Raw genomic sequence first — 11,178 nt, 5'->3', positions numbered from 1 at the left:
TGACAACCTCAATGGTGGAGCCATCAATGGTCACTGGAGCTTGGTCCCCCTGGGCCCACCTGAAGTTGACAACCATCTCTTTTGTTTTATTAACATTCTGCATCAGTCCGCTAGTGACTGCACCTCACCTCTGCACACTGACTAGCCATTCTTACTGATGAGTGGGACATGGACAGACATGTCGTCGTGTTTTGGGTGGGGGTGTAATTTTCCCAGAATGTAGTGTTAAAGAATGAATGGAAATGGTATCAGCTAGGTGAGAGATATTTCCTTTTCACCAATCCAGGCAGCATCAAAAGGAAAGAACTGTGACAAGAGACTTGATAACTCTGTTTCTTTTTCCACACATGATGCCCAACCTGCTCAGTTTTTCTTGCATTTTCTATTTTTAGAACTAAAAACTTGATGCAAAAACACTCAGAGGATTTTGTTCGTGGTTTATATTTGGGAATGCTTTGGAGATGTTGTAAGGAATAAATCCACTATTCCTCATGCTTTGTAGTTGTGGTTGAGACGTTCCATTACATTTTGTCAATATTTATAAAAAAAGTATTGGATTTATTTTTTACATTGAGCTATGTGATAAAAATGCCACAAACCTTCAAACATACACATATTTAAGGTTTTAAATAGAGTAATACCATAGATACGTCTCTGGTTTAATAATGCTGGGAGTAGTCAACTGCCTACCATGTCGTTCGCAAACATCCCATTATATTCATCCAGACCTGAGATACCATTGACATCTGTAATGTGATAGAAGGTGGTGGACCTCATTTTGACAGCCATCCTGCAATGCACATTCAGGATAAGATCCAAATGATTTCCAGTGCCCCTGGTGATTGCTGTGGCATGTGCATGTCTCAGCATCACCTTCTGAACCAGTATTGCACGCAGTGGATCAGTCTATAATCTGGTGAGCACAGGAAATAATGTTGCTGCATTCATTAGCTGTACAGCACTGAACAGAAGTGAGTTATTCTTTGTACTCAGTGTGCAGTGTATGTGTGAATTGACACCAAGCTGTACCACTCATGTAGGACCAGATGCGTAGCCAATGAATCATATACCTTGTAATCCTTATTGAGAATCATTTGGCACACAACTCTGGGTGTTGCACACATAGTTAGACAGTAAATCTACATCCTGAGAGTAAAAATAAAAATAAGAACAAAGGTTATTGAACAACAAATTCTACAGATCATGATTCTTGGAAAGAGAAACCGAAGTGGGGCAGCACTGGCGGCATGTTACAGTGCCAGCGAGCAGGGTTCAAATCCAGCGCTATCTTGTACGTTCTCCCCACGTTGGCATGGGTTTTCTCGGAGTCCTCCGGTTTCATCCCACTCTTCAAAAACTTACTGGGTGTAATTGGGCAGCGCAAGCTCATGGGTCAAAAGGGCCCGTTAACGTGCCGAACATCCAAATTTAAAATGTAAAAAAAAATCAACTTGAAGCAGGCAATAACAGGGAGTGCCATTCAGTTGGTGGTATTGCCTCTCATTTTTTATCTCCAATGGTCTGTTGTTTGGATAAGAGCGAAGGCCCACAGTCAAGAATAAAGGCAAATCACACATTTAGATGAAGCACACGTTTTTAGATGTGAGGTCACCACATTTTCTTTGTATTGACAACATAAAGAGAAATGTGAGATTTTAAAAAAATGAATATTGGAAAAAGAGGCAAAGTACCAATTATCTGACCACACATTTTGTACCATTTTCTTGTCCGGAAGCACATCTTCTTAAGCACTTCATTTGTGAAGTAAAGATAGACTGCATCCCCAGATATTTAGATAGAATTTTTAAAAGGCTGAAATGGTCTATCTAATACAGTGGTTTTCAAACTGCCCCCCAGACTCACATCCCACTTTAAGTAATCCCTAGGCCATCGATGCTCTGTGATTAGTAAGGGATTGCTTAAGGTGGGATGTGAGTGGGAAGGGAAGGTTGAGAATTACTGCTCTAGACCCAATTGTTACTGAAATATTTTGCTTGAGAAAAATTATCTTTGGCCCATTTCCTTTAGAATTCTGAAACCGTGCACATAACGAGTCAATTAGACATAATTAAAACCACCTAAACAATCCCTGACTAATCACAGAACACTGATGGCATAGGGATTGATAAAGGTGGAATGTGAGAATAGGGGGCAGTTTGAAAAGCACTGATCTAATATCTCACCATTCTTTGACAATTAGCTGGAGTGGAATTGGAATGCTACCTTCAGGAACAGTTGTAATACAAATTGTCAAACAGGTGCAAATTGTTTGCTGAGTGATTATTTAGACAGTTTTCAGCACAGAATCAGTAAGGGTTGCTGAAGGCTTGGGTTGTGTTAGTAGCTGGGTTTCTGCAGAGTCTGTAAGGAAAAGGGCAGCTAATTATTGAAGTAATTGCATTCTCAAGATGAAGTCCTGAGGAAGGGTTTCACTCTGATAATCCACTGAGGACCAGCTGAAGTGTGATTGTCTGTGGCCACCTCTTGGGGAGCAACTGAACTGCAGGTGATGGTGGAGGGATGGAAAATGGAAGTTGTGATCCTGAAGTAGACATCCAAAGGATTTGTTGTAAAAACACAATGCTGGAGAATCTCAGCAGGTTAAACAGTGTCATTTATAATTCTTAAAGGTACATAACCAACATTTCAGGCTTGAGCCTTTCATCAAGGTATGAGCAAAATGTAAGCAGGTGCCTGAACAAAATGGAAGGGGAAAGGGCACAGGGGTTCAGATAAGAGGGAAAGAAAGAAAGAAGGAAGGGAGGGAGGGCACAATAGAAAATGGAGGGTGGGGAGGAATAGCTCTGTGAGTGGAGAAGATGGAGAACTGGAAGGAGAGGGATAGGGAAGAGAGTGAGAATAGGGAGTGGTCCAGCAGAAACTGGAGAAGTTGATGTTAATGCCATCTGGTTGGAGAGTGCCCAGGCATAATGTTAGGTGTTGCTCCTCTAATTAATGGGTGACCTTGGTTTGGCAGTGCACAAGGCCATGGACAGACATGTTGATCTGGGACTTGGTTTGGCTGGGAGTCGGAGGAGGAGGAGCTTGCTGAAAGTGAGGAGAAGGTAAGCTATTAAAGTCGGGGGCTTACCGGGGCTTGGGCCTACTTGGTTTGGCTGGGAGTTGGAGGAGGAGCTTGGAGAGAGTTGGGCTGTGAGTCAGAGGAGGAGGAGCTTGCTGGAAGTGACGGGGTTAATTGGTCAAGGGGCCAATAAAAGGAGTGAAAGGGGAGGGAGGGGAGAAAAGGTAAGCTGAGTTATTTGCCTTTGTATTCAGAGTCATGCCAGTAGGGTTAGTGCTCTGTACTGGGTGTCAGATGTGGGAACAATGGGTGACCTCCACCCTCCCAAATGGCCACATCTGCACCAGGTGTACCGAGATGCAGTTACTAAGGGAGCGAATTAGGGATATGGAGTTGCGGATTGATGACCTGCGGCTTGTAAGGGAGAGTGAGAAATTGATCGACTCAACTTTCAGGGCGATAAATACTCCAGAACCCGTGTCAGGTAAGTGGGAAACCGTCGGGGGGGGGGGGGGGAAGAAAAAAGAGAGAAAAACAGAGAGCACACCAGTGATTATCCCACTCAGCAACAGTTATGTTGTGTTGGATTCTGTTGAGGGAGATGACCGGACAGAAGATGGCCACGGGCACCAGGTCAATGGCAATGAGCCTGGCAGAGTGGTGCAAAAGTAAAGGAAAAGGAGAAATGCAGTAGTTATTGGGGATTCTATTGTCAGGGGTACAGACAGGAGGTTCTGTGAGCCAGATAAGTATACCCGCATGGTATGCTGCCTCCCTGATACGAGATATCACAAATCGGGTCCAAAATATTCTGAGGAGAGGGAGAGCAGCCTGATGTCTTTGTCTATGTTGGTACAAATGACATTGACAAGAAAAGGGAGGAGGTAATGAAAAGGGATTACAGTGAGCTGGGACGAAAGCTGAAAGACAGGAACGCTAGGGTGGTGATCTCGGGATTACTACCTGTTCCAAATGCAAGTGATGAAAAGAATGTAAGGATAAGGAAAATGAGCGTGTGGCTGAGGGGCTGGTGTACAAGGCAAGGATTTGGCTTCTTGGATCATTGGGATCTCTTTTGGGGAAGGCATGATCTTTACAAAAGGGATGGGTTGCACCTAAATCCAAAAGGTGTCAACATTTTGGCAAGTATGTTTGGTACAGCAGTGGGCCAAGGTTTAAACTAATTTGGCAGGGGTATGGCAACCAGAGTGATAGGGAAAAGGGTAAGGAAGATAAAGTAATGGCCAGGAAAAGTAAAATAGGAAAAGTAATGTTGGGAGGAGAAAGTAAAAAAAAAAATCAGATGGTGCAGTGAGTTTTCGGGTCAATGATAGTCTTAAGAAAATTACAAAGAAAAACAGTGGGCAGAAAAATCAAAAGAAAAGGTTACAGAAGTCACTAGCTATTAAAAAGAGCGTAAGGGCACTTTATCTGAATGCCCGTAGAATTAGAAATAAGGCTAGTGAATTTGATGCACAAATCGGTACCCATGTCTATGATTTGGTAGCCATCATGGAAACATGGCTACAAGGTGACCCTAAATGGGAATTAAACTTTCAAGGGTATCAGGTGGTGTAAAGAGATCGACAGGATGGTAAGGGAGGTGGAGTTGCACTGTTAATCAAAGATGAGCTCCAGGCAGTAGTGAGGGATGATGTAAGATCTAAAGAGCATAATGTTGAGTCCATTTGGGTAGAGATAAAGAATAACAAAGGGAAAAAAAATATTGGTGGGTGTTATCTATCGCCCACCAAATAACAATAGTTTAGTGGCACAGGAACTAAATAGAAAGATAAGTGAGGCATGTAATAATGATACGGCAGTCATCATGGGGGACTTTAACTTCCACATAGATTGGGAAAATCAAGCTGGTCATGGGAGTCTGAAAGAGGACTTCATAGAATGCATCTGCAATAACTTTCTTGAGCAGCATGTTAAGGAACCCACAAGAGAAAATGCTCTCCTGGATCTAGTGTTGTGCAATGAGATAGGTAGAGTAAATGATGTAATAGTCAGAGACCATCTGGGAAATAGCGATCATAGTATGATTGAATTTCTCATTCAGATGGAAGGGGAAATAGTTAGATCTAAAACTAATATATTATGCTTCAACAGGGGTGACTACCATAGGATGAGGAAGGAATTGGACTGGGAGCACAGGCTAATTGATGAAACAGTTGAGGGACAGTGGAAGATCTTCAAAGAAATATTTTGTAATATTCAACAAAAATATATTCCGGTCAGGAAAAAGGGCAGCAAGAGAGGGAAAAATCAACCGTGGTGAACAAAGGAAATAAAGGAGAGTATAAAATTGAAGGCGCAGGTGTACAAAGCTGCAAAGAGCAGTGGGAAACTGGAAGAGTGGGATAACTTTAAGAAACAACAAGGGGTTACAAAGTGGGTAATAAGAAATGGGAAAAAGAATTATGAAAGTAAATTGGCACAAAATACAAAAACAGAAAGCAAAAAATTTTATAAATATATAAAACGGAAGAGGGTGGCCTGAGTTAACATGGGTCCCTTGGAGGATGAGAAAGGAAAACTGGTAGCAAAAAATGAGGAAATGGCGAGGCATTGAACAAATATTTTCTGTCAATCTTCAAGGTAGAAGACAATCCAGCATGCCCAAATGCAGAGTTAAGGATGCGAATGTCGGGGAGGGCCTTGATAAAATAGTTGTTACAAAGGAAGTAGTGATGGAGAAACTAGTGGGACTAAAGCCAGACAAATCACCTGGTCCTGATGATATGCATCCAAGGATTGGTTCTGAAGGAAATGGCAGAAGTTATAGTTGATGCGTTGGTGGTCATTTACCAAAATTCCTTGGATTCTGGGCAGGTCCCGGCAGACTGGAAGACAGCAAATGTCACGCCACTTTTTAAGAAGGGATGTAGGCAGAAGATTGGAAATTATCGGCCAATTAGCTTGACGTCTGTAGTTGGAAAAATGCTTGAAGCCGTCATTAAAGATAAAATAGTGAAACTTTTGGAATGTAAGGGTTCAATCAGGCAGACGCAGCATGGTTTTAGAAAGGGAAGATCTTGTTTGACAAACTTGTTGGGATTCTTTGAGGATATAATGGGTGCGGTGGATAGAGTGGAACAGGTTGATGTTATATATTTGGATTTCCAGAAAGCGATTGATAAGGTTCCGCACAAGAGACTTGTCAGTAAGTTACAGGAATGTGGAATCCGGGGAAGTATATTGGCCTGGATTGAAAATTGGTTGTCTGACAGGAGGCAGAGAGTCGGGATAAATGGGAGTTTTTCAGGTTGGCAGAGAGTGGTAAGTGGGGTGCTGCAGGGGTCAGTGTTCATCATTTACATTGATGACTTGGAGGAGGGGACAAAATGTAGTGAAGCCAAGTTTGTGGATTGAGTGGAAGAGCAAATTGTAATGAGGATGTGGAGAGTCTACAGAGGGTTAGAGTTAAGCTGGATGAGTGGGCAAAGGTCTGGCAGATGGAGTACAATGTTAGTAAGTGTGAGGTTATCCACTTTGGCAAGAAAAATAAAAGAGCTGAATATTATTTAAAGGGTGAAAAACTACAGCATGCTGTTGTGCAGAGGGACTTGGGAGTGCTTGTGCATGAATTGCAAAAAGTTAGGTTGCAGGTGCAGCAGGTTATTAAGAAGGCAAATGGAATGTTGGCCTTCATCGCTAGAGGAATTGAATTCAGGAGTAGGGAGGTCATGTTGCAACTGTATAAGGTACTGGTGAGACCGCACCTGGAGGACTGTGTCCAGTTCTGGTCTCCATATTTGAGGAAGGATGTACTGGCTTTGGAGACGGTCCAGAGGAGGTTTACTAGGTGGATCCCTGGGATGAAGGAGTTGACTTATGATGAAAGATTAAATCGTCTAGGATTGTATTTGCTCGAGTGCAGAAGAATGAGAGGAGATCTTATAGAAACATATAGGATTATGAAGGGTATGGATAGGATAGATGTAGGAAGGTTTTTTGAGCTGGCCGGGGAAACTAAAACCAGAGGACACAGTCTCAAGATTCGGGGGAGTAGATTTAGGACAGAGATGAGGAAAAATAGTTTTTCCCAGAGAGTAGTGAATGTTTGGAATTCTCTAACCAGGGAAGTGGTTGAGGCTGCCTCATTAAACATATTTAAAATTCGGTTAGATAATTTTTTACACGATAGAGGAATTAGGGGATATGAGGAGAAGGCAGGTAGATGGAGTTAGGTCATAAATTAGATCAGCCATGATCGTATTGAATGGCGGAGCAGGCTCGATGGGCCATTTTTGGCCTACTCCTGTTCCTACTTCCTCTGTTCCTATGAGAGTGGTGAAGCATTGGAATGATTGGCCACTGGGAGATCCCTGTCATTGATGTGGACAGTGAAAGTGTTCAGTGAAATATGGTCCCCCCCCCCTCCCAAAAGTCCGGTCCAGTACATTCAAAGGATTTGTGCAGGATTACAAATTTAGTCAGGCCACAGCATGAACTATGCTCCTCTTTTGGTGGATGCATATTTTATAAATTGAAACCAGTTTTGGATAGCTTGTTCTGAGTAAACTCAGCCTGTGCCAATTAATTGTAAGCCATGGTAGCTTGCTGGGGAAAAAGTAAGTAATAGAGATATTGGAAATGTAAATTCTTGGACCAAGAATTGGACAAGAGCAGGGGGAGCCCAATTTTCCCAACCTGGTTATAACCTCAGAATGTGGTCTTTCACCTGCTGAGATGAATTGTGTAACAGTGAATCATGTAGATTCTCATATTTGACCTCCACTGATTGTTGAATTGTGTAATGAAGAACTCGGCAATGAATATTCACATTACAGGTATGGCAGGGGAAGGGAAATGGGAAGAATCCCTGTTGATGCAAACAAATGTTTGTGAATCTGTGGAAGAAATGTTATGAATAAAGGATGACATAATTGGTAGAGAGTCCATTTTAATTACATTGTCTGTTCAGCAAGATATTATTTAGAAGCTAAGTTGCAACCTTAATTGTGGTCCAGGACACTAACAATGGTTATTGATGCAGTCTTCACACTAGACAAAACTTAAGATTTTAAAAGACAAAAATTGTAGTCTAGGTCTTGATGTACTTTTCAGCAGGTTTATCCCATGATGTGATCTATTTCTGTAACAGTTTGTTTGTCTCTATCTAAACATGCTGTAGAAGTAAATTTCAGAATCGGATAGCAGTGGAGATGGCCATCTACTCTATGAAATAAAATCTGAAATGATACTTGGTCTCGGATTGGTTAATTTCATTGACCTAATCACAGAATGTGATCAAACACTCTGAAGAACTGTACAGCATCAATATTAAGAGCAATTCTTATTTTAATGAAATTATTACTGAAGGTAACTCCACTTTCAACATCAGGATGACATAAGCTATGCATGGACAACATTCTCTCTAGTATTTACTAGAATCACATTACTCTTCAAACAATAAAATGCATTGTTTCTAAGAGAATGAACCTACCTTGCAGTCAAAGTGAATCTAATAGCTTGGAGCATTGTCAACAATTTTGAATTGATATCTCACTAAGCATCTTTATTATGGTAAATAATTCCAGTCAAACCATCCCATAAATATTTCCCTGATGCTCTGTTTGTAAGAATGGCTACTGATTAATTTTAACTTCTGTTAAAACAGCAAGATGAATTTTACAGATCCATAATGTTAACTACACCTTATTTGGGGCCAGGCACAGTTTGTTTTAGTCAGATTTAAATATTGAGTACTTTCAAGGGATAAGTTCTCTTGAGTTGCTCATTTTGACCTCTGTTTGCAGTGATAATATTGTCCTGGGAAGAAAATAGTTAAAGTATCCCTGCCAGCCCAATACTTGTTGAACAGCAGGACAGATTAACAATTGAACAGAAGTGCATTCCAGATTGAAAGATTAATTAAATAAACATCTTAGGGAGAGGAGAAATGGACATTACCTATCACAATACAATGCTGCTATTTAGACAAATGACAAATTGAATTTAAGGTCTTCTTGCTCCCTAGAGAAAAATCATGTCTCATAAATATCGAACAATATGGGTTCATTCAGTGCAACACATCTCATGGCAAGAAACCTGTCATTTTTCAAAGAAAATACAAACTGGTGCAGACATTGAAAATGTCAATCGAATGTTGGGTTCCACATCTAGAAGCACAAATTTGTACAAGCTCTTCAGAGGTTTCATACACATTCTTTTTCAATTCTAAATGCTGCACCAAAATAAAATGTTACTGGTATAATTCAGGGAACATGGAGGAAAGAAACAGGGCAGATGTGAACTATCGGGGTGTTGAGGTGGTTGGTGTCGTGGCCTTAGTTCTGAAGGCAGGCCGATATGGAAATGCATTACGTCAAGGATTGAGTTTGAAGAAGAGAGGATACAAATTTTATGAAAAATAAGTGATATGATTGGATTTTTTTTCCCCCACAGAAACTCTGGGAGGATTCAACTGGAGCCTTAAAAAGGCACGGTAGAAGACTGCAAGCATCAATGCCAAACAACAAGGTAGTGGAGGAACTCAACAGGTCGAGAAACATCTTTCGGTAGAAGTGATCAATGAATATTTCAGGTCAGGACCCTTTATCTAAATTTTTAAAAAGGGAGTAAGATGCTGGGAGAGAGGCTGAGATGATAGGGTGTTGGGTGAGAGGTTAGACTTTATTCCAAGCATCAATGGATTGGGCAGACTTGGGATCTCTTGCCTCTTGGCAATGAACTGATTTAAAGAGGAAAGCCCCTTGGGAGCCTACTATATCTGTTGTGTGCCACACTTTGGAAAAAAGTTTACAAAAACAGTTCATTTTTTCCATAGTGCCATTATATTTGAGACCATAATTGTGTCTGCATTTGAACTTTGCTGCTATGCCAAGTTCCCCACAGAATTCTGGCGTTCAGTTCAAATCCAAGTGGGTGGAGGCCAGGATGGAGCAAGACACACTTCAGATGCTCAATCTTAAATGTGGAAAATTCTTCAGTTGTTATTCACAAAAGAATTTGGGGCAGCATGGTTGGCAAAGTGCTTAGCGCAGCACCAGTGACAGGACTGGGGTTGAATCCAGTGCTGTCTGTAAGGAGTATGTACATTATCCCCGTGTCTGCATGGATTTTCCCTAGGGGCTCTGGTTTCCTCCCACCATTCAAAAAAATACCAGGGGTGTAGGTCAATTGGATGTTATTGGGCAGCAAGGGCTCTTGGGCCAAAATGGCCTGTTACTGTGCTATTCGTCTAAATTAAAAAAAAATCTGATTCACTCACACAATAGAGATTAGGACTTCTATCTATTAAAATACACATTTCTAATTTTGGGTTAGTGGATTAAACCGGCACCTGCTTTATGCTTTAACAATTTTTGAAGGGCTCAGCCAATGACCAGATTGCTGGAACACGATTAACAAAGTTGAACAATCACAGCCCTTGAAAGGAAGTAAATCTGCTCTTTCATTACAGTAAACCCCCCCCCCCCAGTAGGCAGCACCTATGGGGATTGGTAGATGCTTGGATAAGTGAATTTTCCTGTTGCTTGAAATTGTGTGTTGTGGGATTGGTGAATGAACTGCAGGACAGCCAATTTTAAACCTCCATATTTTTTAACTAGTCATTTCCCGCAATTTTTTTGCCCATTGCTTGAAGCTGCTGCTTGCTGGAGTTCTGGATAACAGAGACTTTACTGTAATGGTCTTCATCTCTTACAACCTTGCATTCACCTTCCTTTCTGCCGTACTTCGAACCTTAATTTTCTCCTCCTGTTGCTAATTTCTCTTCCTCGTCGTCATCTACTTCTCCGTCAATCTTCTGGCGATTGAATTCTTCAATTACAATGTCTTCAGCGCTAGGAAGAGGTGTACACAAGAAAACACTAATGGATATAGAAGCAGAAATAGCCCATTGGGAACCTGAAGCCTGCCCTGCCTTTTAGTATGACGAGGTTGCTGGGCTTCAAGCCTCAGCTCTTCTTTTGTGCCAGTTTACAAAGCTGTCCATCAATTCCCAATCTTTTAAAAACATGATTTCACCTTCATTGTCAACCAACTGATGTTTGCCACTATTGCCCATAAAGAGAAAGGAACTTTTCATTCTGGTCCATCGCTGGAATTCTTCATAAGTGGCTTCCCTTACAGCAGGCATATGATGGGAGCCCCAAAGGGTTCGAATCCCAGTTATGCCCTAA

The 11,178-nt window shown here is 41.4% G+C and overlaps 2 protein-coding genes across 2 annotated transcripts in view; one reads left to right on the top strand and one right to left on the bottom strand.

The window, feature by feature from the left end:
- Positions 1 to 7,987: 7,987 nt before the first annotated feature.
- Positions 7,988 to 11,178, bottom strand: part of LOC138740294 (arrestin-C-like) — a 30,775-nt gene continuing 27,584 nt past the window's right edge. The window contains exon 16 of the mRNA XM_069892735.1: positions 7,988 to 10,839. Within this exon, the coding sequence (XP_069748836.1) occupies positions 10,740 to 10,839 (100 nt within the window). The 3' untranslated portion in view covers positions 7,988 to 10,739. The remainder of the gene's footprint in view (positions 10,840 to 11,178) is intronic.
- The window catches only part of LOC138740289 (phosphatidylinositol 3,4,5-trisphosphate 5-phosphatase 2-like), a 208,898-nt gene continuing 207,161 nt past the window's right edge, over positions 9,442 to 11,178 (top strand). Inside the window, exon 1 of the mRNA XM_069892720.1 lies at positions 9,442 to 9,578. The gene's annotated coding sequence lies outside the window, so the exon portion shown is untranslated. The remainder of the gene's footprint in view (positions 9,579 to 11,178) is intronic.

Source organism: Narcine bancroftii, chromosome 8, assembly GCF_036971445.1.
Source record: "Narcine bancroftii isolate sNarBan1 chromosome 8, sNarBan1.hap1, whole genome shotgun sequence".
NCBI classification, from domain to species: Eukaryota; Metazoa; Chordata; class Chondrichthyes; order Torpediniformes; family Narcinidae; genus Narcine; species Narcine bancroftii.
This window is presented reverse-complemented; position numbering and strand designations above follow the sequence as displayed.